The 26,913-nt window shown below is 40.5% G+C and overlaps 2 protein-coding genes and 1 pseudogene across 4 annotated transcripts; all 3 read right to left on the reverse strand.

The window, feature by feature from the left end:
* Window positions 1-8,731: 8,731 nt before the first annotated feature.
* On the reverse strand, window positions 8,732-16,960 carry LOC146384183 (E3 ISG15--protein ligase HERC5-like; annotated as a pseudogene). Its single transcript, XR_014800602.1, has 16 exons — window positions 16,941-16,960; window positions 16,727-16,851; window positions 15,982-16,040; window positions 15,736-15,854; window positions 15,580-15,624; window positions 14,583-14,703; window positions 14,271-14,469; window positions 13,642-13,784; window positions 13,418-13,525; window positions 13,190-13,288; window positions 12,599-12,766; window positions 12,362-12,502; window positions 11,972-12,251; window positions 11,692-11,875; window positions 10,331-10,433; window positions 8,732-9,384 (listed from the first exon to the last, which is right to left on the reverse strand). The product of XR_014800602.1 is annotated as an E3 ISG15--protein ligase HERC5-like (transcript).
* Window positions 16,961-17,295: 335 nt separating this feature from the next.
* LOC146384184 (kinesin-like protein KIF1B) lies at window positions 17,296-18,901 on the reverse strand. Of its 2 annotated transcripts, XM_084936062.1 has the most exons (5): window positions 18,818-18,901; window positions 18,396-18,717; window positions 17,977-18,169; window positions 17,683-17,801; window positions 17,296-17,573 (listed from the first exon to the last, which is right to left on the reverse strand). In XM_084936062.1, exons 2-5 carry the CDS (start codon window positions 18,485-18,487, stop codon window positions 17,531-17,533), a joined length of 447 nt encoding a protein of 148 aa, XP_084792188.1. In that variant the 5' UTR covers window positions 18,488-18,717; window positions 18,818-18,901; the 3' UTR covers window positions 17,296-17,530. The 2 variants fall into 2 exon arrangements, with proteins under 2 accessions (XP_084792188.1, XP_084792187.1); XM_084936061.1 differs by having other exon boundaries at window positions 17,531-17,801.
* On the reverse strand, window positions 18,561-23,674 carry LOC146384185 (kinesin-like protein KIF1B). The gene is made up of 10 exons (XM_084932477.1): window positions 23,666-23,674; window positions 22,288-22,392; window positions 22,159-22,189; window positions 21,826-21,934; window positions 21,641-21,707; window positions 21,409-21,493; window positions 20,137-20,189; window positions 19,050-19,154; window positions 18,818-18,951; window positions 18,561-18,717 (listed from the first exon to the last, which is right to left on the reverse strand). The coding sequence occupies exons 1-10, from the start codon at window positions 23,672-23,674 to the stop codon at window positions 18,561-18,563; spliced, it is 855 nt and encodes a 284-aa protein (XP_084788603.1).
* Window positions 23,675-26,913: the final 3,239 nt, after the last annotated feature.

Below are 26,913 nucleotides of genomic sequence, written 5' to 3' on the forward strand. Positions count from 1 at the left end.
CATCTATGTTGCCTTCAACAGCAGTATATAAGCTCGTACATTATACTCCTTTTATGCCGTGCTCCTGGGCTCGGCTACATCACAACATCTAGTCAATTAATTTTCAATTGATTTTTATTGTAGGACTTTTAAATCAGAATCAGAATCATCTTTAATTGGCAAAATAAGGAATTTAGCTCACTTTGCTCACTGCATCCCCCCAAAAAAGAGATAGGTTTTAAAATATAATTTATAAATAATATCTGTGAACAGAAAGTAAGAAAAAACAAGTTGCAGAAATTTTTAAGAAGCTATGCAAAGTATAAGTCCTGCGCATTTTCTTTTTTCTTTTCTTTTTCTGCTGTGAATAAACCACCCAGATCTTTAAAGCCTTCTGCACTTTCACACATAATATTTCTCGAATTCTTTTTGGAAATAATTTCATCTTCATTTTGAAAACAACTGAACCCACACAGCTGGAGCTTCAGAGCCCAAACTAACCAAATGTAACTTTTCTTCAATCAGCGCAACAATTTTGAGCTCTTAGTTTGTTTTGTCTGCTCACAGTTTGCTGTCTGCTTCTTCTACTTGGTCCACGATTATCTCTGCACCATCTTTCTCCTGTTGTATTTCTCCTCATGCTGCACCTTCATGTGTCCTGTGCTGAGATGTATTTTTCCTCATTGAAATCATCTGGGTAACAAATTAAGCCTTCATACTTATCAGGCTGCAGGAGTGGGCTCATTAATGTGTTAGCTATTATCTCCATCTCATCCAAAGCTTACATAACACAGGCATTTTCTTCTTTTTTTTCTTGTTCATTTTAATTGACTTTCTTTACATGCACAAATCAAAACTGTTGTCAGGTCAATCAAATCTGGCTTGTTTAGAGCAATATTTGTCACCATGCTTAGTTACTCAACTGAGACTATATATGGACGTCTGCAACCTCAGTTTCTATCGCTCATTCTTCCAGGTCATTTGGGATTATTTGAATTTTATTTGCCTTACACACCCATCCACACACTTCACATATTACAGACATTGACTTTGTTTTTTAAATACATTCATTTTTTTCAGTGAGGTGTCCATTTCTGTCTTTCCCCTTCAGCCAGGGGTGTGACATGAATGGTGGATGATGCATGTGATGACAGTCACACATAATTAAGGGTAAACGCTGAACTTAATCACCTGAAATCATCATAAAACTTAGACTGAGAGGCAACAAAGACATTTATTATTTGTAGAGTAGTTTAAAAATATGTACAGCACCCTCATTTAATGTAATTAAAGGATGAAAGAGAGAGGGATTAGTTAATCCATAATGTTACAGATTTAGGGGCTTTCACACAGGACAGATCAACAATTGTTCTAATGAAGCTCTAATGAAGCTCTGAGGTGTGCTGGATTTGATCACTGTCAATAGACACAATTAATCTGACTGACAGAGAGAAGGCCAAGACCTCAGGAGGACAGTTCATCATCATCTTATTCAGCTTGTTTTAGAACTGAAGATGAAGATGAGAGGTGAAATGTCTGCATGCCCTCTGCTGGGAGTGAGTGAAAACACTTTTACTGACGGCTGGATCTAAATACTGAGTTTGGTGCCAAACGCACCATTAAACAGGGAACATGTCTATAGAAGAAGAAGGTCTTGTCTTGTTACAAACTTAAATTGTAAATTTCGAGTGTTGGAGCTGTTTGCCTGTCAAACCACGGACCATGAGCATGGAGCAGGAGTCAGGAGCACGTTCATGGAAACCACTTCTTTCCTTCTGTTTCACGATTGTTCACATTTCTCACTGTAAATAAACACACCGACTCTGATGGGAAAATCCTGCATTTGGTCCCGGTTCTTGCCACGCATCTTGACATAAGTAATAAACACTTTGATTTAGAAACTGCATTTTGTGTTCACTTGTGTTATCATTGTCTTATATTTAAATTTGTTTAATGATCTGAACCAGTTTTTCACAGCACTGTACGTACGTAGAAATTCTGTTCAAACTCTATGAACAGAATCATTCTAACAATGTGAAACAAGCTGTCACTGCATCTGTACTAATGCTCAGTTTGTAAGTACAGACATGATGCCTCATGCTACAAAACAACCCTAAGAGATGCGGTTAATATATTGACCAGTTGGGTAAACTTGTCAACACTGTTCTTCAGAGGATAAAGTGCTGGTGCTGTGTTCCACCACCAGACTTGCACACAATGTTGCAGAGATGTGCCAAGCAGGAAAGCACAGGAGCCTTAAGGCTATTTCCAGAACTTTTTTTTTTTTTAAAGTTAATTGTAATTCTAACAATCATTTTATTAAAATACAGATGAATCACTGACTTGATGCTATTGTTTCTGTTTCTTCAGTCATATCTCCTCCTGTTTTCCTGCTTTAGTGATGCTGGCGTCTCTCTTACACCATCATCACTTTCTCCACTTTACCTTGAGGTAAATTTGCTTATTTGCAAAGAGAAGTAGAAGCATGACAGTATATGGATGATCCAGAGTCATTAACAAACACACAGTGGTAAGAACAAAGTTTGCACAGGGGTCAAAGGAGCTTGCAAAGAAAAGCGTCTGGACTTCTTTAAGTTACTTGAAGACGTTTCACCTCTCATCCGAGAAGCTTCTTCAGTTCTAAGGTCAAATGGTGGAGAGTCCCAGATATAAACCTAGTGGGAGTATCCCCCCACAGAGGGACAAAAGGACCCCCTGATGATCCTCTAATCGCCTGAGCCAAGGTGTGAAACTGGGTGTGGGTCCCAATCAGCCAGAGTTTCGGGTGTGTTCATTGTGAAACCTGGCCCCACCTTATCATGCGAATTCCTGAGGTCAGATGGCCCAGGATGTGAGTGGGCGTTAAGGCGTCTGGGAAGGGATCTCAAAACTGGATTATAGATGGCAGAGAGTTGGTGTCGTAAACCCCCGCCTCTGTTCAAAGATGGTCGCTCACAGTGGACATAGATGGCCTCTTTCACTCCTCTTTCAAACCATCTGTCCTCTCTGTCCAAAATGTGAACATTGGCATCCTCGAAAGAGTGTCCTTTGTCCTTAAGATGCAGATGGACTGCTGAGTCTTGTCCTGTGGAGGTGGCTCTTCTGTGTTGTGCCATGCGCTTGTGAAGTGGCTGTTTGGTCTCTCCAATGTAGAGGTCTGGGCATTCCTCGCTGCACTGTACAGCATACACCACATTGTTAAGTCTGTGTTTTGGCGTTTTGTCTTTCGAGAGAACCAGTTTTTGTCTGAGCGTGTTGCTGGGTCTGAAATGCACCGGGATGTCATGCTTGGAGAAAACTCTCCTAAGTTTTTCTGATACACCGGCTACATAGGGGATGACAATGTTGTTGCGTCTGTCCTTCTTATCCTCCCTCGCTGGTGTCTGGTCTTCTTTTCTGTGCCTCTTTGCTGACTTTAAGAACACCCATTTAGGATAGCCGCACGTTTTGAGTGCTTCCTTTACATGTGTGTGTTCCTTCTTTTTTCCTTCAGGCTTAGAGGGAACATGTTCTGCCCGGTGGTGTAGGGTCCTAATTACTCCAAGTTTGTGTTCCAAAGGGTGATGGGAGTCAAAGAGGAGGTACTGGTCCGTGTGTGTGGGCTTCCGGTAAACTTCGATGTTGAGTTTGCCGTTCTCTTCAATGTGCACAGCGCAGTCCAGGAAAGGCAAACAGTTGTCCTTTGTGTCTTCTCTGGTGAACTTGATGTTTTTATCCACAGCGTTAATGTGCGCAGTGAAGGATTCCACTTCTTGTGTCTTGATTTTGACCCAGGTGTCGTCCACATATCTGTACCAGTGGCTGGGTACTCTTCCTTTGAAAGAGCCAAGAGCCTTCCTTTCCACTTCCTCCATGTAAAGGTTGGCTACAATAGGTGACACGGGGGAGCCCATGGCACAGCCATGTTTTTGTCTGTAAAAGCCTTCGTTGTATTTGAAATATGTAGTGGTGAGGCAGAGGTCTAACAGTGTGCAAATCTGATCGGGTGTGAAGTTGGTCCTGTCCTCCAAGGAGCTGTCTTCTTGTAGTCGTTTTCTGACAGTCTCCACGGCCTCCGTGGTGGGTATGCAAGTGAAGAGAGAGACTACATCAAAGGACACCATGGTTTCATCTGGGTCCAGGGTAAGTTTCTGGACCTTGTCAGTGAAGTCGGTGGAGTTCTTGATGTGGTGTGGGGTGTTCCCCACAAGAGGAGCAAGGATGGTAGCAAGGTGTTTAGCAATGTTATAAGTGGCTGAGTTTATGCTACTGACTATGGGTCTGAGTGGGACAGCTTCCTTGTGGATTTTAGGAAGTCCGTAGATGCAGGGTATGGCATCCCCTGGGTAAAGGCGGTGATATGTAAGGCGGTCAATAATTTTGTCCTTTTCAAAGTCTTGAAGGCAAGCTATAACTTTCTTTTTGTAGCTGCTTGTGGGGTCTCGCTTTAAGGCTTCGTAGGTATTGTTGTCACTGAGGAGAGTAGTGATCTTTGTATGGTAATCTGTAGTGTTTAGGACCACGGTGCATCTTCCCTTATCAGCTGGTAACACAGTGATGTTGTGGTCTTTGCTCAGGGAAGCGACGGCCTTCTTTTCCTGTATTGTGAGGTTGGATGGAGGGACTTTGGCACTGGAGAGCGTGGCTGAGACTTTCATCCTGATTTGCTCTGCTTCTGTCTGTGATAATTTATTAATCCGTATGGCAGATTCTGTGGCTGTGATGAGGTCCACTATGGGCAACTGTTGTGGAGAAATGGCAAAATTGAGTCCTTTGGCTAATACTCTCTTTTCAGGTTCAGTGAGAATCCTGTCTGAAAAGTTCTTAACCCATTTCTCCTGACTGACTGCCATGGGCTCCCCCGTGTCACCTATTGTAGCCAACCTTTACATGGAGGAAGTGGAAAGGAAGGCTCTTGGCTCTTTCAAAGGAAGAGTACCCAGCCACTGGTACAGATATGTGGACGACACCTGGGTCAAAATCAAGACACAAGAAGTGGAATCCTTCACTGCGCACATTAACGCTGTGGATAAAAACATCAAGTTCACCAGGGAAGACACAAAGGACAACTGTTTGCCTTTCCTGGACTGCGCTGTGCACATTGAAGAGAACGGCAAACTCAACATCGAAGTTTACCGGAAGCCCACACACACGGACCAGTACCTCCTCTTTGACTCCCATCACCCTTTGGAACACAAACTTGGAGTAATTAGGACCCTACACCACCGGGCAGAACATGTTCCCTCTAAGCCTGAAGGAAAAAAGAAGGAACACACACATGTAAAGGAAGCACTCAAAACGTGCGGCTATCCTAAATGGGTGTTCTTAAAGTCAGCAAAGAGGCACAGAAAAGAAGACCAGACACCAGCGAGGGAGGATAAGAAGGACAGACGCAACAACATTGTCATCCCCTATGTAGCCGGTGTATCAGAAAAACTTAGGAGAGTTTTCTCCAAGCATGACATCCCGGTGCATTTCAGACCCAGCAACACGCTCAGACAAAAACTGGTTCACCCGAAAGACAAAACGCCAAAACACAGACTTAACAATGTGGTGTATGCTGTACAGTGCAGCGAGGAATGCCCAGACCTCTACATTGGAGAGACCAAACAGCCACTTCACAAGCGCATGGCACAACACAGAAGAGCCACCTCCACAGGACAAGACTCAGCAGTCCATCTGCATCTTAAGGACAAAGGACACTCTTTCGAGGATGCCAATGTTCACATTTTGGACAGAGAGGACAGATGGTTTGAAAGAGGAGTGAAAGAGGCCATCTATGTCCACTGTGAGCGACCATCTTTGAACAGAGGCGGGGGTTTACGACACCAACTCTCTGCCATCTATAATCCAGTTTTGAGATCCCTTCCCAGACGCCTTAACGCCCACTCACATCCTGGGCCATCTGACCTCAGGAATTCGCATGATAAGGTGGGGCCAGGTTTCACAATGAACACACCCGAAACTCTGGCTGATTGGGACCCACACCCAGTTTCACACCTTGGCTCAGGCGATTAGAAGATCATCAGGGGGTCCTTTTGTCCCTCTGTGGGGGGATACTCCCACTAGGTTTATATCTGGGACTCTCCACCATTTGACCTTAGAACTGAAGAAGCTTCTCGGATGAGAGGTGAAACGTCTTCAAGTAACTTAAAGAAGTCCAGACGCTTTTCTTTGCAAGCTCCTTTGACTACGATGACCTGGATGACTGAGAACCTTCACAGACAAAGTTTGCACAGGTTTTCTGTAATTTTGTGCGTGCACGTGTTTTTTGTTTGCACAGAATAATGATGTTTCCATACACATACTGAATGAGGACCAATGTTTTTGAATGAAAACTGGATCTACTTAGTTCTGCCTGTATTTTCTTCACATGTCTACACTGATATGAATGCACAATTTTAAGAGTTTAACCAGCCATAGAGGGAACGGTGCCACTCCACCTTGGAAGATGAGGGCCAATTTAAACTTTTTATATTTTGTGTTTAATATAACTGACAATGACTAGGAAACCTAAAAAAGATGATACAACACATTAACACACAGAGTACATAATAACACAAATAATCGTACTGGCGATGATTGCTCGTATTAGGTGAATTAAAATCCACCAAGAATGCATTTAAGGTTTTGTTTCTTTCATTACACTTTCAGTTGACATGTGCTTTTCAAACGTTATATTTAAACTGTTTAATATAGTGGTCATTCCATCCACTCACCTTTTATCTTTAATAGTTTTTTAGATGTTGGTGAAAAAAGTGTTCATGACAGTGTAGATTTCTGGTATTTTGTGTAAATTTAAACATGTAACAATTCAATTATTTCTAATAATAAAAAAGTGTGAAACTGACGTTAGACTTGTGTTTGGAAATGAACCACCCCATGTTGTGTAGCTTTGTGGATTTTATACTTACTGGATACATACTTATTTATTATATAGGCTATACAGTACATAAAATGAAAAAATTGCATGTTTTATGTAACTGAAATGTTTAATCATGTAGATTAAAGAAAATAAGAAAGTTACAAAGTATATTTATATGAAACATGTGTACACTTACTGCATTTGATCTATTTTAATGATATATAATGCGTATTATGGAATGTAACACCTGAATATGTGTAATTTTGCCACCACATTTGATTTCTATGCCACCCTAAGAAAATTTCTCTATCCGCCCCCTTCAGTGTTACAATGTTATGTCTTCTGTTCAGTACAGTAAAAAAACCCAAAAACATTTATTGTTGATCACTTAAGGATCCACTTATTGTTGCTCAGGGCCACTGTGAGTTTGGTTTGCACGATCTCCTTAGTTGAATATGACGGCAGCTCCAAGGTTAAGAAGCACGTGTGTGTCTTTGACTTGCATCTTGATTTTGTCCATACTGAGAATAGGCACGCGGTCAAATCCTGTCACAAACCCTAGAGGAGGAAAAAAGTCAAACTCTGTGAGGGTTTTTTTATGTGTTAATTTTTGTGCACAACATCTGAAATCAGTCTGTCAATTCAGGCATTAGTGCTCAACCATCTCAGCTGTTGGTCAAATGCTTTTTCCATCAAACTCAGGTCATAAAACCCCAATATTTTACTTTATTAACTCCCTGTGATTCGTTGCTTTGTTGTGACTCTTTGGACATACTGAAGAATAAGATTCGCACTTATTGTTTTACACGTTAACATGAAATACAGTACTTACAAAGGAAAGCTTTCTTCTTGTTTTTAGTCAGTTCACAAAGACCTCCCAAAACATCTGTATGGTGAGATGGTCTGCGCTTTATTCACCTTCATAATGTGTGTTCTAATCATAGTGAAAGAGACTGTTAGATATACCAAAGATAACTCATTCACAATAATGGGATGTGATAAAAGAATTGCAGACAAATTACATCTTTGTGTCACTAACAGCTGTTTATCTGTTTCAGCTTTTCCCAATCACTTAAGTCTTTGCCCACCATCACTTCTTGCAGCTCCTTTGGCCTGAAGAGTTTCACCAAATCCCGCTCACACACCAGGAAGAAGCCTGAACTCCTGAAACACATTCTCCACTGATGTGTTGAAGGCGTGATTCACGTAGGCATCCACAAACTCCTTCCTGTTTGGAAGATAAACGTAGTGATTTACATCCACACTTTGGTCAAATCATGAACTGTTCTGTTCCATTTTGTTTAAAGAGTAGTCGCTTTATATCTCTGCCACTGATATTTTACTGTGGTTACTTGTCCCATGGTAATTCATTGTGTAGAAACTTGAAAATTTGTGGTGTGCTTCAAGGATATGCATTCGACCTCTTTCTGTTAGATGCTTCATATTGGCCACAAACGAGTTTATGTAATAAAGCTTTGTTTCTTTGTAGATGATATGCGGTTATATATTTGTGTAAGCTGACTTTACAGATCAGCTGCATTTGTAGGCTGATCTAGAGTTATTAGATTAGATTAGATCATAATAAGTGATGATTTGTTATTATCTACAGCATCTGTCTGGCTGGAAGAAACTATGCTTGCTTTTTTAACATATACTATGAAAAACTTTTTTTTTTTTTCAAATATATGTCCCAGCTTTCATCACTTGTGACTCTATTGTACTACTGTACTCTTTCTTCTTCAAATCGTGTTAAGGAAACCTCAGACTGCAGTAATTAGGGATTTACTGACACCAGGTAAGCAAAGTTTAGTGTAAAATACACATTTTTATTGTTCCAACAAATAACCAATGTTACATATGTTAAACATTTATTATTGGAAATAATTCAACCCCACCAGAATTAAACAAAACACAAAGAATAAAGTGATAAATAATACAGAAGTGTTCTATTGGATTGTATTACATAGTCAGATGTTTATAGCAATATAGTAGTTATAAAGCAATACATTCTCCTGTTCATGTTTGTCTGAGCATAAAAATTAGATTTGATTCATAAGAATTATAATGCAGCAGTAACTTAAATTATTGGATAAATTATGACATATTAAGAAAAGTCAGATAATTCTAAAGTGCCTTATGATGCTGATGTTGTTACACAGCTGTCTTATGTAGGGATGTTGAATGTTTTGCATTTGCTATAGTGTAATATTATTGTAACACACAGTGTAAATTATCCTGAGGTACCACAGGGGAAAAAAAAGATGAGTTCCCAGAGTAAAAATAAATCCCATCCCTCCTCCTCAGCACAGACACAGTGCACGCTCCTTTAGAGCTGCATACGATCCACCATCACAGTGTGAAATCTGTATCTGCTAGCAGGGCCTCTGTCAGTCTGTCTCGCATGATCTCCTTAGTTGAGTAAAAAGGCAAATACAGATTAGAGTGACATGTCTCTGACTCAGGGAAGTGCTGATCACAGGTGCCGCTCTGCATAGCAAAAACCTTCATCTTGACCTGGTCGATGCTAAGAATAGGAGCTCTTCTGTAACCAGTCAGGAACCCTGAAGAACAACAATGGAAAGAAAATATAATATTACTTAATTAATGATAGTTAGACAGCTATCAATGTCAGTATATTGTGAAAAAGCTCATCAATATCCAAAAAATTCTCACAATTCTATAGGAAGATAGCACTGCTCATCATTTTTGGTCATTTGGTTGGCTCACCTAAGCTAGCTTATACTAAAAATCTCATTATATCTCATTAAGCAAATAATTAACAACTTTTTAGTGAATTTGAAAACTTTTACATACATCTTATCATCATCACATCACAGGAAAAAGTATTTTTGCATATTTGTCACATTTATGTGTAATAAGTAAATACAAAACACAATTGTTAATTTATAATTTCATTCATTAAGGGAAAAAAATATTCAAGCCTAGCTGGCCCTATGTGAAAAAGCAATTGACCTCTAAATGTATTAACTGGTGGAAGCATCCTGGCAGCAAGAACTGCAGTCAAGTGTTTGTGATAACTGGTAATGAATCTTTACATAGCTTTGGGAGGAATTTTGGCCCACTTTCCTTGGCATACGTTTTTGTACTTTGAACAAGCATGATAAAAACAGAATCAGGGCCCAGTGCAAAAACACATGCCTTTTTTAAAAGGCTTAACCAGGCTATGAAGAATCTTTAATTTGACTGAAATATTGTTATTAAGGTATATTCGTCAGATCTGCAATAAGCCGGGTACTGACCTATTCAAATTATAGTAAGAGAGTCACTACGTTGTCATTATACTTAAAATCATCTGTCAGAATTTGAGGTGTTGTGTCTCTTTTGCATTTGATGACTAACTCAACCATAAAGCAGCTTTACAGTATATTAATCAGAACAATGCTGCTCTCTAATATATCTTGGTAAAGTGAAGAAAAATCTAATGTTTTATATGATACAGTGTGATTTCAGTAACATATCATAATGGAGGCTTCAGCAAGTACTTACGAAGGAAATCTTTCCTCTGCTCTTCAGTTAGTTCATCAAATACCTCCCAAAACATCTGTATGGTGGGGTGGCGGTCATGATATTTCCAACCATAACTTGTGTTCTGAAAACAGTGAAAATGACTGTTATAATAGAGTTTTTAAAGTCAGGCATATATACACTATATTGCCAAAAGTATTCCCTAACCCATCCAAATCATTAAATTAATGCGTTCCAATCACTTCCATGGACACAGGTGTATTAAATCAAGCACCTAGGCATGCAGACTACTTCTACAAACATGTGTGAAAGGATGAGTTGCTCTCAGGAACTGAATGAATTCCAGCATGGTAATGTGATAGGATGCACCAGTGCAACAAGTCCAGTCATGAAATTTCCTCGCTATTAAATATTCCATAGTCAGCTGTTAGTGATATTATAACAAAGTGGAAGTAATTGGAAATGACAGCTAATCAGCTGATGCTAAGGCTCATAGTGCACTTAAGTCACCAATATCTGCAGTCTGCTATTGTTACAGATGTCCAAACTTCACTGGTTTCCATGGCTGAGCAGCTGCATCCCAGCCTTACACTGACAAACACAATGCAAAGCGTCAGATGGAGTGATTTAAGCATCTCAACACTGGACTCTAAAGCAGTGGAGATGTGTTTACTGGAGTGACGAATCACACTTCTCTGACTGGCAATCCGATGGATGTGTCAGGGTTTGGTGGTTGCCAGAAGTACTTGTCTGGCTGCACTGTGCCAAGTGTAAAGTGTGGTGGAGGGGCGGTTTTGTTGTGGGGCTGTTTATCGGGAGTTGGGTTCGCCCCCTTAGTGCAGATGAAAGGAACTCTTAATGCTTCATCATATCAAGACAATTTCATGCTTCCAGTTTGGGGATGGCCACTTTCTGTTCCAACATGGCTGGGCACCAGTGCACAAAACAAGGTCCATAAAGACATGGATGAGTGAGTTTGGTGTAGAAGAACTGGACTAGCCTGCACAGAGTCCTGACCTCACCCTGACAGAACATCTTTAGGATGAATTAGAGCAGCAACTGTGAGCCAGGCCTTCTCCTCCAACATCAGTGTCTGACACCACAAATGCAATTCTGGAAGAATAGTCAAAAAATTCCGATAAACACACCTAAACCTTGTGGAACGCTTTCCCAGAAGAGTTGAAGCAGTTATAGCTGCGAAGGGTGGGCTGACTATTATATTATACTATCATATAAAAGTCTGGATTAAGACTGAGATGTGACTCAAGTTCATATTTGTGTTAAAGCAGCCGACTGAATGCTTTTGGCAGTATGCAGTACACAGTTATTGTGCTACAGGACAGCTGTGAAACTACAGCCTGTGTCTGTTTGGCTGACTGTACCTGTTTAAACTTTTCCCAGTCATGCACGTCCTGGCCGACCAGCACTCCCTGCAGCTCCTCTGGTCGAAACAGCCTCACCAAATCCTGGTCACACACCAGGAAGAAGCCTCGCTTGAACTCCTGGAACAGACTCTCCACTGATGTGTTGAAGGCATGATTCACATAGGCCTCCACAAACTCCTTCCTGTTTAGTAGGGAAAATGTTAAATTAGAAAACATTTCACAGAGACAAAGGTGCTGCAGATGAACCTCACAAACACTTCATGTTTTATATGCTTACTTATTTTGACCTGTCACTGGCTTTCCAGGAGTTTGAGGATCCAGGTCAACATCTATTCCATCCCAGATTATCTGTAAATTAGTTATAAATCAGATGAGTTTAGCTGCAAAACCTGAGAATGAGACAGATTACTGATCATCTCCTCCAGTGTCGGCTCTAAACTGAGTAGCTTCTTGAACAGAACCAGTGGGAATGGTAAGTGTATGATACACTGGTTGTACAAGGCCAAGCCACACAGTAGTCCGAACAGGAAGAAGTTTCTCTTGCTCTCCTCTGTTGCCTGCATTAACAACACTTTGGTTTATTTTTGGTTCATTATTGCTTATTGTTAAAATTTCAATCCTTTAACCAATTTTATACAGTTGGTGGGCTCAGTTTTAAAAACCTTACATTGGAGGGAAACCATGCCAGGGTTTTGGAGTCATTGAGCATGAACATCCCAGATTCTTCTGACACCATTTTAAGAAACAGGTGGTGAAAAAGGTCTCGTTTGTAGACATCTTTGATGTTTGGATCCTCATCAAAATGGACCTGAGAAATATAAATATTAGAGATGCTTCTGGAAAGAACAGTTGCAGAAGAATGGCTATGCATTAATCATCAGGTGAAAATCAATCAAATATTCACCACAAGTGGCTTTTTGAAGTCGCTGTGAGGAGCAGCTGCCAGCTCTCTGAAGGTGCTTTCGAAAAGTGATGCGCACTGCAGGTGCAGTTTAAAAAATTTGGGTTTTGACTGGGGAATCCATCCGTAAGGAAAAACAAAAACCATCTGTGGAGGCGCCTGCTGTTCATTCTGCAAGACAAAACAAAGTATCATGATTTTCAAATAAATTCTCTATTTAAATTCTCAATTGTGATGTATATAAGGCAGCTGGTGAACAAAGTGAGCTAGACTGGCTCTTGCTTCTGTTCTGAGGTTCTGAAACTGACGCCTGCCTGAACTGTGAGTGAAAAGAGTGCTGAGAGAACTAAAACAAATAAAACAACAAAATGTTGGAATCTTTTGCAGCACTGAGGGCAGCTGCTGATTTATGATTGTATTCTGTTAGTTTATTTTCTGTTGTGACTCCTTTGTTTTTTATAGATGGTTGTTTTGTCTGTTATATAAAACTGCTGAATAGTGTAGCTTTAAAGTGTGATCACTAAAACACACTAATGCAGACTGGAAAATTACAAATTCTGCTATTGTTTTCCTATAACAGGGTGGTGAAGTTACCTGAGTGAATGCAGAATTCATGTCAAAAACCAGCTTCTTTGATTTCAGATCCATCACAAATGGGTACTTGCAAAGAATCACAGGCAGATCATCTGCATTCTGGGAAAAAAAGGAAACAACCCACAAAAACAGTTAGTGAGCTTAACAGTGTCTTAACATGAATGAGTCATTTGGTGGGTTGACTGCCATCTTAGCAGGTTCAACGTACTTGTTGTCAGCTGACCTCACCTTGAGTTTTGACTTTGTTCGCCAACGTTTGAGATCCTCCTTTAGAAACATCTGGCTAAGCTCGAGGCAAAAAGTTGTTTCTGGGATTTTCTTGTTTATCTCATTGGTCTTAAAACAAGAAGTGGTAGTATTTGTTATACTGGCTGTGTGAAAATCCAACTTTTTTTGTTGAAAAGCTGAGCAGTAATACATTTAATTAAATTTTGATCATTTCTGATACTGACATAGTACATATGCTGGAGGATTAGCAGTACGTTTCTGGCTTGAGAGTTGCAAGAAGCAGACTCCAGGATCCACGAGAGGGCCGTCTTCCACACCTGAACATATCTGATCGTGTCGGAGGGTGACAGTGAGGACCACCATTCCCCTGAGGATGACAAAGTTACAGTCAGCTCTTCACTGGCTGATATCATGGATTAAGAAGTCTAGAGTGTTCGTTAGAATAAAATGCTATCATTTAATACATTGATGCATTTAAACAATATAGATTAATCCAATAAATACACTTTTAATAGACGTGCTGAAGATTTTAAAGTTGTTAAAGTCTGCCTAAATATATGCCTGAACAACAGACTTTAAAATTGCTTTAAAAACAATTAAATTATATTAAATAATAATTGAGTTGTGACATAATTATGAGCTCTAAATCGCAAAGCTTCAGCAAGGTTTTGGACTAATTCCTCAGATTTGTTAAATTAGTTGTTAGTTTAGTGTTTTTTGCATAGGTGAGATTGTGTTATGAGAAATGCATTAACTGCTTTGAGAACTGTTCGAGTTGGATAGAATGATGTTGATGTGAGAACTGCACTAAAGTCGGGACAGCCAGTAAGCAAAATAGTAGGTGTCACCGTACCTAAAATCTGGACGCTTTCATTGGGGAGTCGTTGCATGGTAACAGCGACTGCATCAGCAAGCTTTTTGCTCTGTTGCCATCTGCATTTCTGTATGCATGTATGCAGAAGTTCATTGAGAAGCAGGAAGATCCTCAATCCTTCCACTCCCACAGGGTTCATATCAACAGATGGAAGCAGCTGCAGAACAGCAGTCTCAGCCTGCTGATGCAACTTGTTATTAATTAAAGGTTTAATTAAAGTCCACTTCTTACTTTTTTAGTTAATTACTCATCAGGTTACAAACGTGTGTTAGTCACATTCCAGTTCAATACCTCTGCAAAAACAACATCTCGCATCACCAGCTTCTCAAAACCTCGCCGTGCAAGTGACAAGTCCAAACTGGAGTACGTTGGTGAAGTTTGGAAATGTTTATCTTTGCTGACATGAAGAAAATGACAAATGTGTATATTCAAATGTTAAATTCAACAGATATAAAGAAGTCATGATCATGCTCATAAATGGTGTTCTTACCTCCTGTCAAAAAAGCCCCCGCATCCTCAGGACCTTCTATCGCTGTGCCATTGAGAGCATCCTCACTGGATGCATCACCACCTGGTACGGCAACAGCACCGCTTACAACCGTAAAGCTCTCCAGAGAGTAGTGCGGTGTTCTGAAAGGATAATTGGAGGTGAGCTTCCCTCCCTTCAAGACATCTACAGGAAGCGGTGCCTGAGGAAAGCGGGGAGGATCATCAAGGACTCCAGTCACCCCAGCCATAAACTGTTCAGACTACTTCCATCAGGAAGGAGGTTCTGCAGTATCCGGTCCCGTACCAGCAGACTGAGAGACAGCTTTTTCCACCAGGCCATCAGACTGCTGAACACGTCATAGACACCTCACCTTCACTACTGGAAATTCAACATTATGCACTCCATACTGTATATAAATGCCTCTGTTTTGCACAATATCAAACTACAAACCTCTGTATATTTTATATATTTATTTTATTTTTACTCTATTTAATTTGTAAAATATGTACACACACACACACACACACACACACACACACACATATATATACACACACGTAGACATACATATTTAGTATACAGATTCAGTAATATGCATACACTCTTATATTGTACATATATTTATTCATATAATTCTCAGATTTAGCATTTCTTATATTTGCTTGTTCTTATGTTATTGTACTTTGCACACCTCTGTTGCTTGTGAAGCTCGCACACAAGAATTTCACTCACATGTACTGTACCAGTGTACCTGCACATGTGATGTGACAATAAAAGTGATTTGATTTGATTTGAAAGCTTTGATTCATACAGGATGGAGATGTGAGCATCCTGTGAATTTCCCTGTGAAGAGTTCATGAGGTTAGTCAGTAACACTAAGACTACAGTGTACATGCTGTGCAGCATACCAGTTACATACAACAACAATAACAGCTGCTTTTGTGTTAGACTTACTCTTTTAGATTTTTCCACAGCTTTGGATTATATGCAGAGACCCATTTGTCAATCATGTTATCAATAGAGTGTTCTGTCACCTTGTTCTTTGTGCCACTGCCTGACTCGTTATCAGCACCCTGTGAAAGAAGCAAAGGTTCATGTTTGGTTTAGACACATGACCTCACAAGTAGATATAACTGGTAAAGCCATGTTTACATCCTCCCACAGGTATCCTTACTGCACTGTATGCATTTGTGCTGGTACCTCATTAGGCGTGCATGTTGCAAATGAAGTGTTTCCTCCTGCATAGATGTTAGAAATGTCTAGAATAACAACAGACGAGAAATTATCTACCTAAGAGTCAACTGTACTGTATGGGATGGTTTTTCAATTCCAGAAAGAAAGATAAGTTATAGCGACTTGCTCTTACAGTAGGCTTAATTTGTGACATTTAGGCAATAAACCTTTTTGTTGTTAACTGTGGTTACCTTGGTTATTTGGATCAAATTCAGGTCCAGTTTTATTTGCTTAAATTATTTTTTCATCAGCACTTTAAAAACATACAGCAGAAAACCTAAAACCTGCTGTGAGTTCATGACATTTATTTTTAGATTATTTTAAGTTTTCCAGTATTTGATGCGTGGCCAAACATTTTGTCTATGATTATATTCAAGCCCTTATAGTCAGAATTACTAATTATTTTAAACTAAAGCTTTACCCAATTATCTATTGGGCTATTGGCTCATCTGTGTTACACCTGCAGCAAGTGCAAAGCCCAACAGTGCATCTCCTCACTGGTTTCAGAAGACTCAGTACCTCTGAGTAGCACTTTTTATTGCTGCATAGTGAATATATGTGTGTGCCATTGTCAGGTTTATAACCTCTATCTATACAGTTGGATGTGACACACCTTAATTATTACTCTAATAATAAAATTATTTTATTGTTACTGTTATTTTTGTGTAATTGTAAACTGAATCGACTCTTCTGTTCAGATAAATGTATTTACCATGTGGCAGTTGCACAGGTAGTGGCACTGATGCCTGAGTCTCTTCTCCACGTCCCAGCTGCCCTTGTTCATTACACCCAAACGAGTACACCTTCTTGGATTCTGTCAGTACCAGTGTGTGATAGCTGATTGAGAAAAGAGTGCATGAAAAGGAAAGTCCACAATGTAAAACATGCTTTTTCAAAGATTTTAAAGATCTGTGTTGTTGGTGGACCTGTTGTGGAAGTTTTCCATTTAAATAAAGCCTGCAGACGAGCAGTGAGCGGTAGCTAACATTCTTTAATCAAAACACACAAAGAACAGATAACCAAGCTTGTGGAGAGCCTACATGACCGCGGGGCAGGGTCAGCAGAGTCTCACTAAGCCTAGCATGGCTCTCAGTTAAAGACCTTCTTCAGGAACAAAAGGCAGTACAAAAGGGAAAGTTTCTAAAGAGTCGTGCACACACAAGTAGACTACTACAACATGCTACTTAGTTAGGGGAGTTTGGGAATGACAACCAAGTGGAACAAAATTAGACCCAAACATTGTCATTGAAATGAAAACACAAAAAGCTGAGGGGAGGGAATAGAGAGGCGGAAAGCTAAGTTGGCAGCGGGGTTGCAGGAGGAAGGCGGGGAGGCAAAAGTTCTGAGGAACGTTTTAGTCGCATGAAAAGAGACTTAAGCCACAAGTCTACTTACAAGAGAAAACTGTCAAGAATCACAATGATTAATAAGTTTTAACACTTGGTATTTTCGGTATTTTCAAAGGCTTTTCAGAAAGGATGGAAGCGGTGGTTCTCCCGCGTACCGTTCTGCACGCTCAGTTCTTCGTCAGGCCGCTGCGCCGTCTCGCCAGCTTAGATCTGCAGGGAGAGTTTTACGTTGTGAGGAGAAGGGAATGTTTTTGAAGGGTGCAGAAGCTGCACGTTGGACTGTGGTGTGAGAGGAGCGTGTGTGTCTGTGTGTGTGTACCTTATCGTTCCTGCTAGCAGAGGATTAAAAGCGTACAGCCAGTCGTTCATGTCTTTCTCGTTGCTGGCCTGCAGGAGGATGCCTTCATGTTTTGTGCAAACTGCAAATGTGTTGGGCGTCTGAAAAGAAAACATCACATTATATTCATGTTCCTTCAAATGATAAATCCCAGTCCATTTGCCATTTCATCAATCAATGTGTCCAAAACTGGCCAACGTGCACCAAAACAATTTGAATGAATTCTCATTAAAGACAAGCGTGTTACATCCAGCCTTTCTCTATCCTGCCTCAAACCTTAAGCATGGCCTGCTGGTCTTCACTGTATTCCACCTGTGCTGTGGAGAAGTTGAGGACGCCTCGCTCCACGGGGTCCTGGTCGCTGTTGTAGATGAAGACGTAGGGCCGGCGAACAACCACAAAATGCTTCCCCCATGAGTTAGAGCGAGGCTCCACGAAGCTCAGAAAACACTTCTTGGACACAACAGATCTGAAAAGAAGAGATTTTATTCATTTATTTATTTTTTAAGAGAGCGCTTGTTTTTCTGAGGAAGAAGCAGAGTTGGTTTGTTTCCAGCTGAAATCATCCAGGCTCAGGAATTTGAATCGATCCACATCATTTCTGCTTGAACTAGAGAACATGAGTATCGACTTACATTTGGTCTGTGAGACACATGTCATAGTGACAGTATTTGGGTTAATATGGCATTACTCACCCTGGTTGCATTTCTTCAATATCAGGCACCAAGTTCAGGAACTCGTTCTTTGCAGCCCGCGCAAGGTAGGAGGTCTCCAGAGTGGGAACCATCGGGAAGTTTTCATAGTCTGAGCAGGAGGGACTGGAGGCACGTGAGCTGTTCTCAGGGGTCCTTTATCACAAATCACACCAAGTTACAATCAAATAGAAACCTGTCAATAACCGTTTGCAGATCGAGGTCAATGTTCCTAAAAATATGTTTACTTCTGGCCCATGGAGCCACAGCTCCATGGGCTGACATCTTACACAAGCTCAGCTCGTAGATCCCAGTCACTCGGTTGCTATAATGAAGCAGAAGTTATGAACAAGGAAACTTTGTAACAGGGCAGATATCTTTCATTGTGAAACAGAGATGGCCACAGTACAGCAGCCCAGATTTACCAGTCAGGAGTTTTGGAGTATCCAGTCCCAAAGAGGTTCTTGAGAGAACGGGGTGGGGAAATCTTGGCGTCTCGGGAGTAAAAGGCCGTGCAGATGTCTTTGGTGATAATGGCAGGCTGGATGCAATGGTCCAGCTGCAGAGAGGAGATAAAGAGTGTGTGTTAGACACGATGACATCAAGAGACTTAAAAACATGTACAAACAGGTACAACATGGTGGAGCAGCAGCTGACCTCCAGATACGCAGATAAGGTCATGTAGATCTTCTCTCCGTAGGGAGTGACGCGGTTGAGCAGGAGGGAGTTGTGCAGGGAGCTGTCCCACACTGCCTCAAAGTCCTGAAAAAGACAGAAAGAGGAAAAGTTAGCTTGACATCATTATTTTTTATGAAGTACTTGGTGCTAACATTACAGGGTCTCTGTTTACAGCAGAGTGTCATGTTGTTAACAAAAGTGAGTGACGTGAGCACAGTTCTGACATATCAGGAAGTGAACACAGTGACTGAAGCGGTGTTCACATTCATCCTTTAATCATTACAAAACTTGAGGAATCGCACTGAGGTGAGACCTTGACAACAGATAAATCAGGAGCCACAGAGTGTCAAGTGTCAGCCGACACCAATCGGGACAATGATAAGAAAGAAATTCATTTACAGACACGTGAAAAAGCAGTTTAAGGTTCTAGATCTGGATGATTACAACACATCATTATTTATTTAAAGCAACCCAAAATGCACAAATGACTATAACCAAGTACATCCTGTGATTCAGCAGCTGATAGAACCAACTTTAGCAGCAAAAACTTGAGGTAATCATTTTTTATTAGTGTTTCACAGCAGTGTGGATGGATTTCTGGCCCGTTTGTCTTTACAATGTTTCTTCGGTTCATTGAAGTTTGCAGATATTTATTCATTCACAGCTTTCTTAACGTTCAATCATGTTGAAGTCTCAACTTTGAGCCACTGCAGCACCACTCTGTTGTTGCTTTGCTGCTGCGCTCTGGAGTCACTGACCCAACGATGATCTCTTTGACTCTAGAATACTTCATGGCTCACTCAGTGACCTGCACACAGCCCAAATAATCATCACCCGAGCAAAACCGTTGGTATGAGGTGTTTGTGCTGATATGCCGTGTTTGGTTTTCACCAATGTTGAAGCTGTGCATTAGGGCTTAGCTTTTCAACTTTGCAAACCTAATCCATGCTGCTATGTTGTATTTAGAGGGAAAATGGTTTCTCCTGGAAGTCTTTCCAAACAGGCCATATTTGTTGAGTCTGTTTCTAATTGCACTGCCATGAACTCAAACATTTAGCATGCTAACTGTGGCCTGTAGAGCCTCAGATGTCTGGGGTGAATTTTCTGGGTCGTCCACTCCTGGTAAGATTGGAAACAGTCTTTGATTTTTTTTAACTTACGAATAATCTTTCTTGCTGTAAAATGATCGACTTCAAAGCCTTCCTACATTCGTGGGTATCAACAACTGCTTCTCTCCTCCTCAGTATGTTACCACTTACCTGAATACACCACAACAGCAAACTGACAGTAGTGGTTACACTTACTGATGATCTAGTGCACTTGATTAGCACTTGGCTAATACTGACCCTTTTAAATAATTATGGAAATAGTCTTGGATGTACTTAGTTTTTTAAACATCTGAATTTCGGCTCAGTGTGTGTTAAATAAATAATGACCTGGTATAATGTGTTCTGTGTTGTTCATCTGAGGTTGCATTTACCTCATATTAAGACCTACTAAGGACCTGATTTTTTTTAATTTATGTCCTGATACATAAAACCAGAGAGCTCACATAACTGCATATGCTCAGAATAGACAGCACACATGGATACAAATTACTGCCTTGCAGCAGCAATCTTAAGACCATCACTATGAGCTCCATACAAGGTTACACTGTTCCTGTTATTAACAGCAGGGGGCACTATCAGCCACAGACTGAGAGCCAGATACGCTCTGCTGGTGCCTCATTGGCCTCATTGTTACTGAGGAAAGACTCTATAGTGAGAAACAGCTGAGGGGAAAACACTGATCTGGAAACATCTGAGTGTTACAGAGGATATACATAGCACTGTGGTTCAGTGTCACACAATCACAAACAAATATAGCAAAGTACTAAAAAGGGTGTTGCCTCCAAAGATTGCTTTTACTGGTTTGGAGCTTAGGAGGCTTAATAACGACAGGCATGAATGAAGACAGATCAGAACAGCTGTTTTATCACAGCATCCAGTACCAACACAATCATCCACACTCAAGAGCCTGTTATCTTCAGAGTCAGCAGCTGAATGTCTAAAATATCAAATGTCATTTTTTGGTCCATCAGCTACAGCATGAACTGCTTAAAGTGAGAAGCAGCCTAAAGCCCGACAGATTCATCTTTCCAGACTGAAAATATCTCAGAGTGAACCGAGTGGTGCGTTTTCAGTGTGATCTCACAAAGTCAAATCCCTTTAATGATGTTCTGTCCTGTCTTCCTCTATCAAAAGCACACAAACACTATAAAACATTGTTTCTGTGCTTTGGGGTTTTGTTTACTACAGAGAGGTATAGTACGACTAGACCCTAAAGGTAGGCTGCTCACCTACAACCAGCTCACGAACATCTTTCCAATGGAGCTCGCTGCCCTTCTCGTGGATGAGGGTCACTGTGATCCTCTGCTGGATCCCCTGCAGCAAACATAACAGGAGCTCAGGATCACAGTGAGCACAGCTAGAGCAACATTACGCTTTAAAAGAAGATATTCAACTGTGTACAAAGGAAGCAGTTACCACTGTGTGAGTAATAAGAAAACAACATGTGCACCAATCCTGTACCTGGTGCAGCAGGTAGGTACCATGGCAGGGCAGGCCTCCACTGTGATCCACGATGGCTGGGATGTACCTGTGCATGGAGGGAGGAGGTGACACAACATCCCAACTTATAATATTCTTCGTGGAGATAATTTTTATGGTTCCTTTAAAGCTTGTGCGTGAATATAACACTCCAGGTGGATACTCACTCTCCAGCGGGCTCCAGCTCGCTGATCTCAAACCAGACCAGCAGGTCGTACTTGCTGACACACTGACCCAGGTTGGATTTGGTGATGGTGTTCAACTTGGTGGCTGCAACTGCCACACACACACACACACACACACACACACACACACACACACACACACACACACACACACACACACATACGCACACACAGAAGCTCAATGTTATCAAGCTGGAATTTGTCTGGATTTAAGAGAAGATGAATAAAAGTGAGGAGTATTTACTACATGCTTTGGGTGACTAAATGGAGGATGGATAGGTGACATGAAAACACTACTGACCGATTATGACTGACTGATAATGGCAGGCTGGATGCAATGGTCCAGCTGCAGAGAGGAGATAAAGAGTGTGTGTTAGACACGATGACATCAAGAGACTTAAAAACACGTACAAACAGGTACAACATGGTGGAGCAGCGGCTGACCTCCAGATACGCAGATAAGGTCATGTAGCTCTTCTCTCCGTAGGGAGTGACGCGGTTGAGCAGGAGGGAGTTGTGCAGGGAGCTGTCCCACACTGCCTCAAAGTCCTGAAAAAGACAGAAAGAGGAAAAGTTAGCTTGACATCATTATTTTTTATGAAGTACTTGGTGCTAACATTACAGGGTCTCTGTTTACAGCAGTGTGTCATGTTGTTAACAAAAGTGAGTGACGTGAGCACAGTTCTGACATATCAGGAAGTGAACACAGTGACTGAAGCGGTGTTCACATTCATCCTTTAATCATGACAAAACTTGAGGAATTGCACTGAGGTGAGACCTTGACAACAGACAAATCAGGAGCCACAGAGTGTCAAGTGTCAGCCGACACCAATCGGGACAATGATAAGAAAGAAATTCATTTACAGACACGTGAAAAAGCAGTTTAAGGTTCTAGATCTGGATGATTACAACACATCATTATTTATTTAAAGCAACCCAAAATGCACAAATGACTATAACCAAGTACATCCTGTGATTCAGCAGCTGATAGAACCAACTTTAGCAGCAAAAACTTGAGGTAATCATTTTTTATTAGTGTTTCACAGCCAGAGATGGGCAGTAACGCGGGGTAAAGCGTTACTGTAATCCGATTACTTTTTTCAAGTAACGAGTAATGTAAGGGATTACTATTGCAAAAAAGGTAATTAGCTTACTGTTACTTTCCCGCTGCATTACTGCGTTACTAAAACCGTAATTTTTTTGCCAGAGTGCCTCATGACAATAACAGCTGTGTGCAGATCAACAATGGATAATCTATGGAGGAGTGCAGAGAGAGTATGACCGTGCAGCGTTTAAAGCGTGGAAGTACTGACCTTACTTTGAGTTTGATTCCATAAAAAGTGACAAAAACTTTTAGAAACTTCTTTTTACACCGAAAAAAACCCTTAACTTCCGAGCAAGCACCGAGTAGCTACTACGGGATTGGAAATTCACAGAGAGACTCGCGGATTCTTCCACAAATTTCTTCTAGTCAGAATGTTGCATATAATTTAATTTTTGCTTGATGCATAAAGTTAAAAGATTAAAACTAATAAAACAAGTTTTAAAAACAGACTTTTCCATTTAATTACATTTTGTATGATGGATTATGCAGAAAAAGTAGAATTGGGCTGAAAGATCTATTGCTTTATTACCTATTCAGGTCATAAATCATGTTTTTAAAAAGTAACTAAGTAATTAATTACTTCTGAAAATAAGTAATCAGTAAAGTAACAGGATTACTTTTTGGGGTAAGTAATCAGTAATTAGTTACTGATTACTTTTATTCAAGTAACTTGACCAACACTGCTAGTTAAGTTACTACCATAGTTAATACAGTTACGGGTAACATGATAGTGCTAACCCATAACCCCGAACTCTGTAATACTGTAAATGATGAGTGATTTAAGTTAACACTAAACATGAAACAGTGTCTCCTGAACATTTATAATCAGGTGTGAGTCTGGCTGCATTGACTTTTGAAGATGCAAATTTAGCATGATGGCTGATGGTGCTGTGTAAGCTTCTACTTACCTTCTACACTGTGTTTAACACACATTTCAGAATAGCAAAGAGGAGCACTGTTGCTTCATCCTTAATACTTTAGAGGAGAACTGGACTGCAGATCTAAAGGTCCTTAATAGCTTTTTGTCCTCCCCGACCCTCAAAGCCAAACCAGCCATGAGAGCTGATGGAACACGATTTGTAAAAGTGACATTATCAGAAACAAAGGGGAGCAACAATACTTCATATTTGCATTCTTTAGAGAAAAGTATTTGAAAAGGCTGTCTGCTGTTTTGGATTGATGTCGTTCTCCTGAGGCTCAAAGAAGTAGGGCAGTGTCACGGTCCTTTTGGCAGCAGAAAGCTGCTGAGTGCTGGAAAGAAGCACGGCCACACCAGCTGAAATGTCTCACTGACACAGAAGCTGTTGGCCATCCTCTGTGTTGCCACTGTCTTCACCCTGCTGTTATTAAGTCTCAATAACATACATTTCTATATAGCTAAGCTTGATGAGCGATGCCTTGTTGGCTGACATTTATGTCTTTGAGCGTGAGAAGTTTAATAATTATAAAACCACATGAATTTGACAAATGTCCTTTTAACCGTCAGCTCATAGTGAAGTACACTGAGCCACCCGGAGCTATAATATCAAAATAGAAGCTGCTACCTTTGTCAAGAGTGGCTGGATCTGAGTGCATACTACTTTCAGTTATTCAAATTTTGCTGAATTTGTTAAAAGTCCTGTCTATGTGCAGAGAGTGTCTTCCAGAGGAATGGTTCTGTGGGGATTGTGATGTTCTACATCACAAACATCAGCCACTCCACAACAGAGAAAGTGTTATTGATGTTTTTTAAAGCCATTCCTCCAACCACATGTATTATTAGAGTGGACGGTCAAAATTGCACCAATATACAAGATATTTCCTCATGAGATTCACTCAATTTTGGTTTTCATATGTGTCTACAGCCAGTTAGAAAGAATCTATTTAAGTGGTTTTCTCTTTCTTGGTAGCTCGCATTCTGCCAACAGTAAAGCTTTGAAACTGCTCCTGTGGGTTGCGTAAACTTCACAGTGTCAGCAGGAAAAATCGTGATTTTAATCAACATTAATAGTAAACAGCAACCTGCTATTTAGGTTTCTGTGATGGATTTGAACATAGTGTGATGGAGCATGTTTTCTGCCCTTGCTGTACAATCAGAACATGGTATTACTTTAACAGAAGTCACCTGTGAAGGCAGTGGTGTATTATTCATGTTGTTTCTTTTTCTTTTTGGTCCAAGGACGTTATGATGTGCACCAGGCGATACACAGATGTCAAACATGCCAGCAGCAGTGCAGCCCTGATTTAAAGGACCTGATTAGGAGTGGATATTGGCCAGCATCTGTCAACATGTCTACTCTTTACACTTTAGACCTCTTGAGCTCCTTCCTGGAACTAAAAGTATTTTCTCCATGATTCTCCAGGGAAGCTTTTGCAAAACTGTTGGAGCGTCGTACTACAGTGGCTTGCAAAAGTATTCGGCCCCCTTGAACTTTTCCACATTTTGTCACATTACAGCCACAAACATGAATCAATTTTATTGGAATTCTGCATGAAAGACCAACACAAAGTGGTGTACACGTGAGAAGTGGAAGGAAAATCATACATGATTCCAAACATTTTTTACAAATAAATAACTGAAAAGTGGGGTGTGCGTAATTATTCAGCCCCCTGAGTCAATACTTTGTAGAACCACCTTTTGCTGCAATTACAGCTGCCAGTCTTTTAGGGTCTGTCTCTACCAGCTTTGCACATCTAGAGACTGAAATCTTTGCCCATTCTTCTTTGCAAAACAGCTCCAGCTCAGTCAGATTAGATGGACAGCGTTTGTGAACAGCAGTTTTCAGATCTTGCCACAGATCTGAGGGGGGCGAATACTTTTGCAAGCAGCTGCAAGTGTGGGGGAAGGGTGAGTGAAGTATTTCTTTGATATTGTTTTTCAATAAGCAGATGCAAATATTTATTCCTCTGTTATATTTCTGTACATACAGACTGTGCGTGCCAAAAGCGATGCACTGCAGCACAGCTTTCTTGATGAGGAAGACCAGCTGTGCTGTGATGTCAGCTTCAGCTGCCCAGCATGCACACCTGAAATGTTGGCGGTTTCAGTTGATGGTAACAGAAAACTATATCACTTTCAGCAAAAAGAAAGGTGCTCATTGTTGATGTTCTTTGTGTTTGTGTTTTTATGCATATATTTATAAAAACCTTCCATGGTTAGACTTTATTGTTTCTCTGATGTTGCTCTGATGACCGTGACTTTTTTGATGCCGTTTTTTTTAAGAATGTTTATTGAGATTTTTTGATATAAGAAAAAAAGACAAAAAAGACACCCCCCCCCAAAAAAAAAACAAACAAACAAACAAAACAATAAAACAAAACAGACAACACAACAGCAAGGGCAAAAACACACAAATAAGGCAAAATATTTCGCTGCAACAACAAAAATACTACTTCAGCACCGGCAATAAACAGAAATAAAACGCTGAGGTGGTACGCTGAATTATTTGCGATCCATCAAAGAGAACTTTGTTTTAATACATGATCTAAAAATGGCTGCCATACATCAAAGAAATGACTAAGTTTGTCCGCTGATGTGTACCTAATCCTCTCCACGTGCAACAGAGCAGCCAGTTCTTTTAGCCACATTTTGAATTGAGCTACAATATCCGACTTCCAGAAAGTCAAGATCATTTTCTTAGCAATTACCATTCCGAACAAAAATGTAGTTTGTGCAGCAGAGCTGAGGTGTAAATGGGAAGAGGAAGATCCAAACAATGCAGTTATTGGGTCCGGCTCTAATGTGCAATTGTAGATATCGAAAAACGTTTAAAAATGTCCAACCAATAGTTATGCAATTTGGGGCAAGTCCAAAATAAATGAGTGAGAGAGCCTTCTCCAAGTTTACAACGATCATATGTGGGACTAATAGAAGAAAAAATGATGACGTTTTTGTTGCTGAAGACAGCAAAATGTCTGCATTTGTTGACACTTTACAGAAGGCAGTGAAAAATGCAAGTTTAGGTGATTTTGTTTTTCATTTTGGT

The sequence above is a fragment of the Perissodus microlepis genome, chromosome 7 (assembly GCF_051167445.1).
Source record: "Perissodus microlepis isolate ML-2025 ecotype Zambia chromosome 7, ASM5116744v1, whole genome shotgun sequence".
Lineage (NCBI taxonomy): Eukaryota > Metazoa > Chordata > Actinopteri > Cichliformes > Cichlidae > Perissodus > Perissodus microlepis.

Bases quoted from the DNA above. Each gene is read 5' to 3' on its own strand.
- LOC146384184 (XM_084936061.1), bottom strand. From the start codon at position 18,487: ATGGTTCCCACTCTGGAGACCTCCTACCTTGCGCGGGCTGCAAAGAAC. The intron at 18,170-18,395 runs GTGAGTAATGCC...TCTTCTTTTCAG, and splicing joins ATTGAAGAAATGCAACCAGG to ATCTGTTGTGTCCAAGAAGT. The intron at 17,802-17,976 runs GTTTGAGGCAGG...TTTTCTTTTCAG, and splicing joins ACCAGCAGGCCATGCTTAAG to ACGCCCAACACATTTGCAGT.
- LOC146384185 (XM_084932477.1), bottom strand. The intron at 21,708-21,825 runs GTGAGTATCCAC...CTCCATGCACAG, and splicing joins GAGCTGGAGCCCGCTGGAGA to GTACATCCCAGCCATCGTGG. The intron at 21,494-21,640 runs GTACAGGATTGG...TGTTTGCTGCAG, and splicing joins GTACCTACCTGCTGCACCAG to GGGATCCAGCAGAGGATCAC.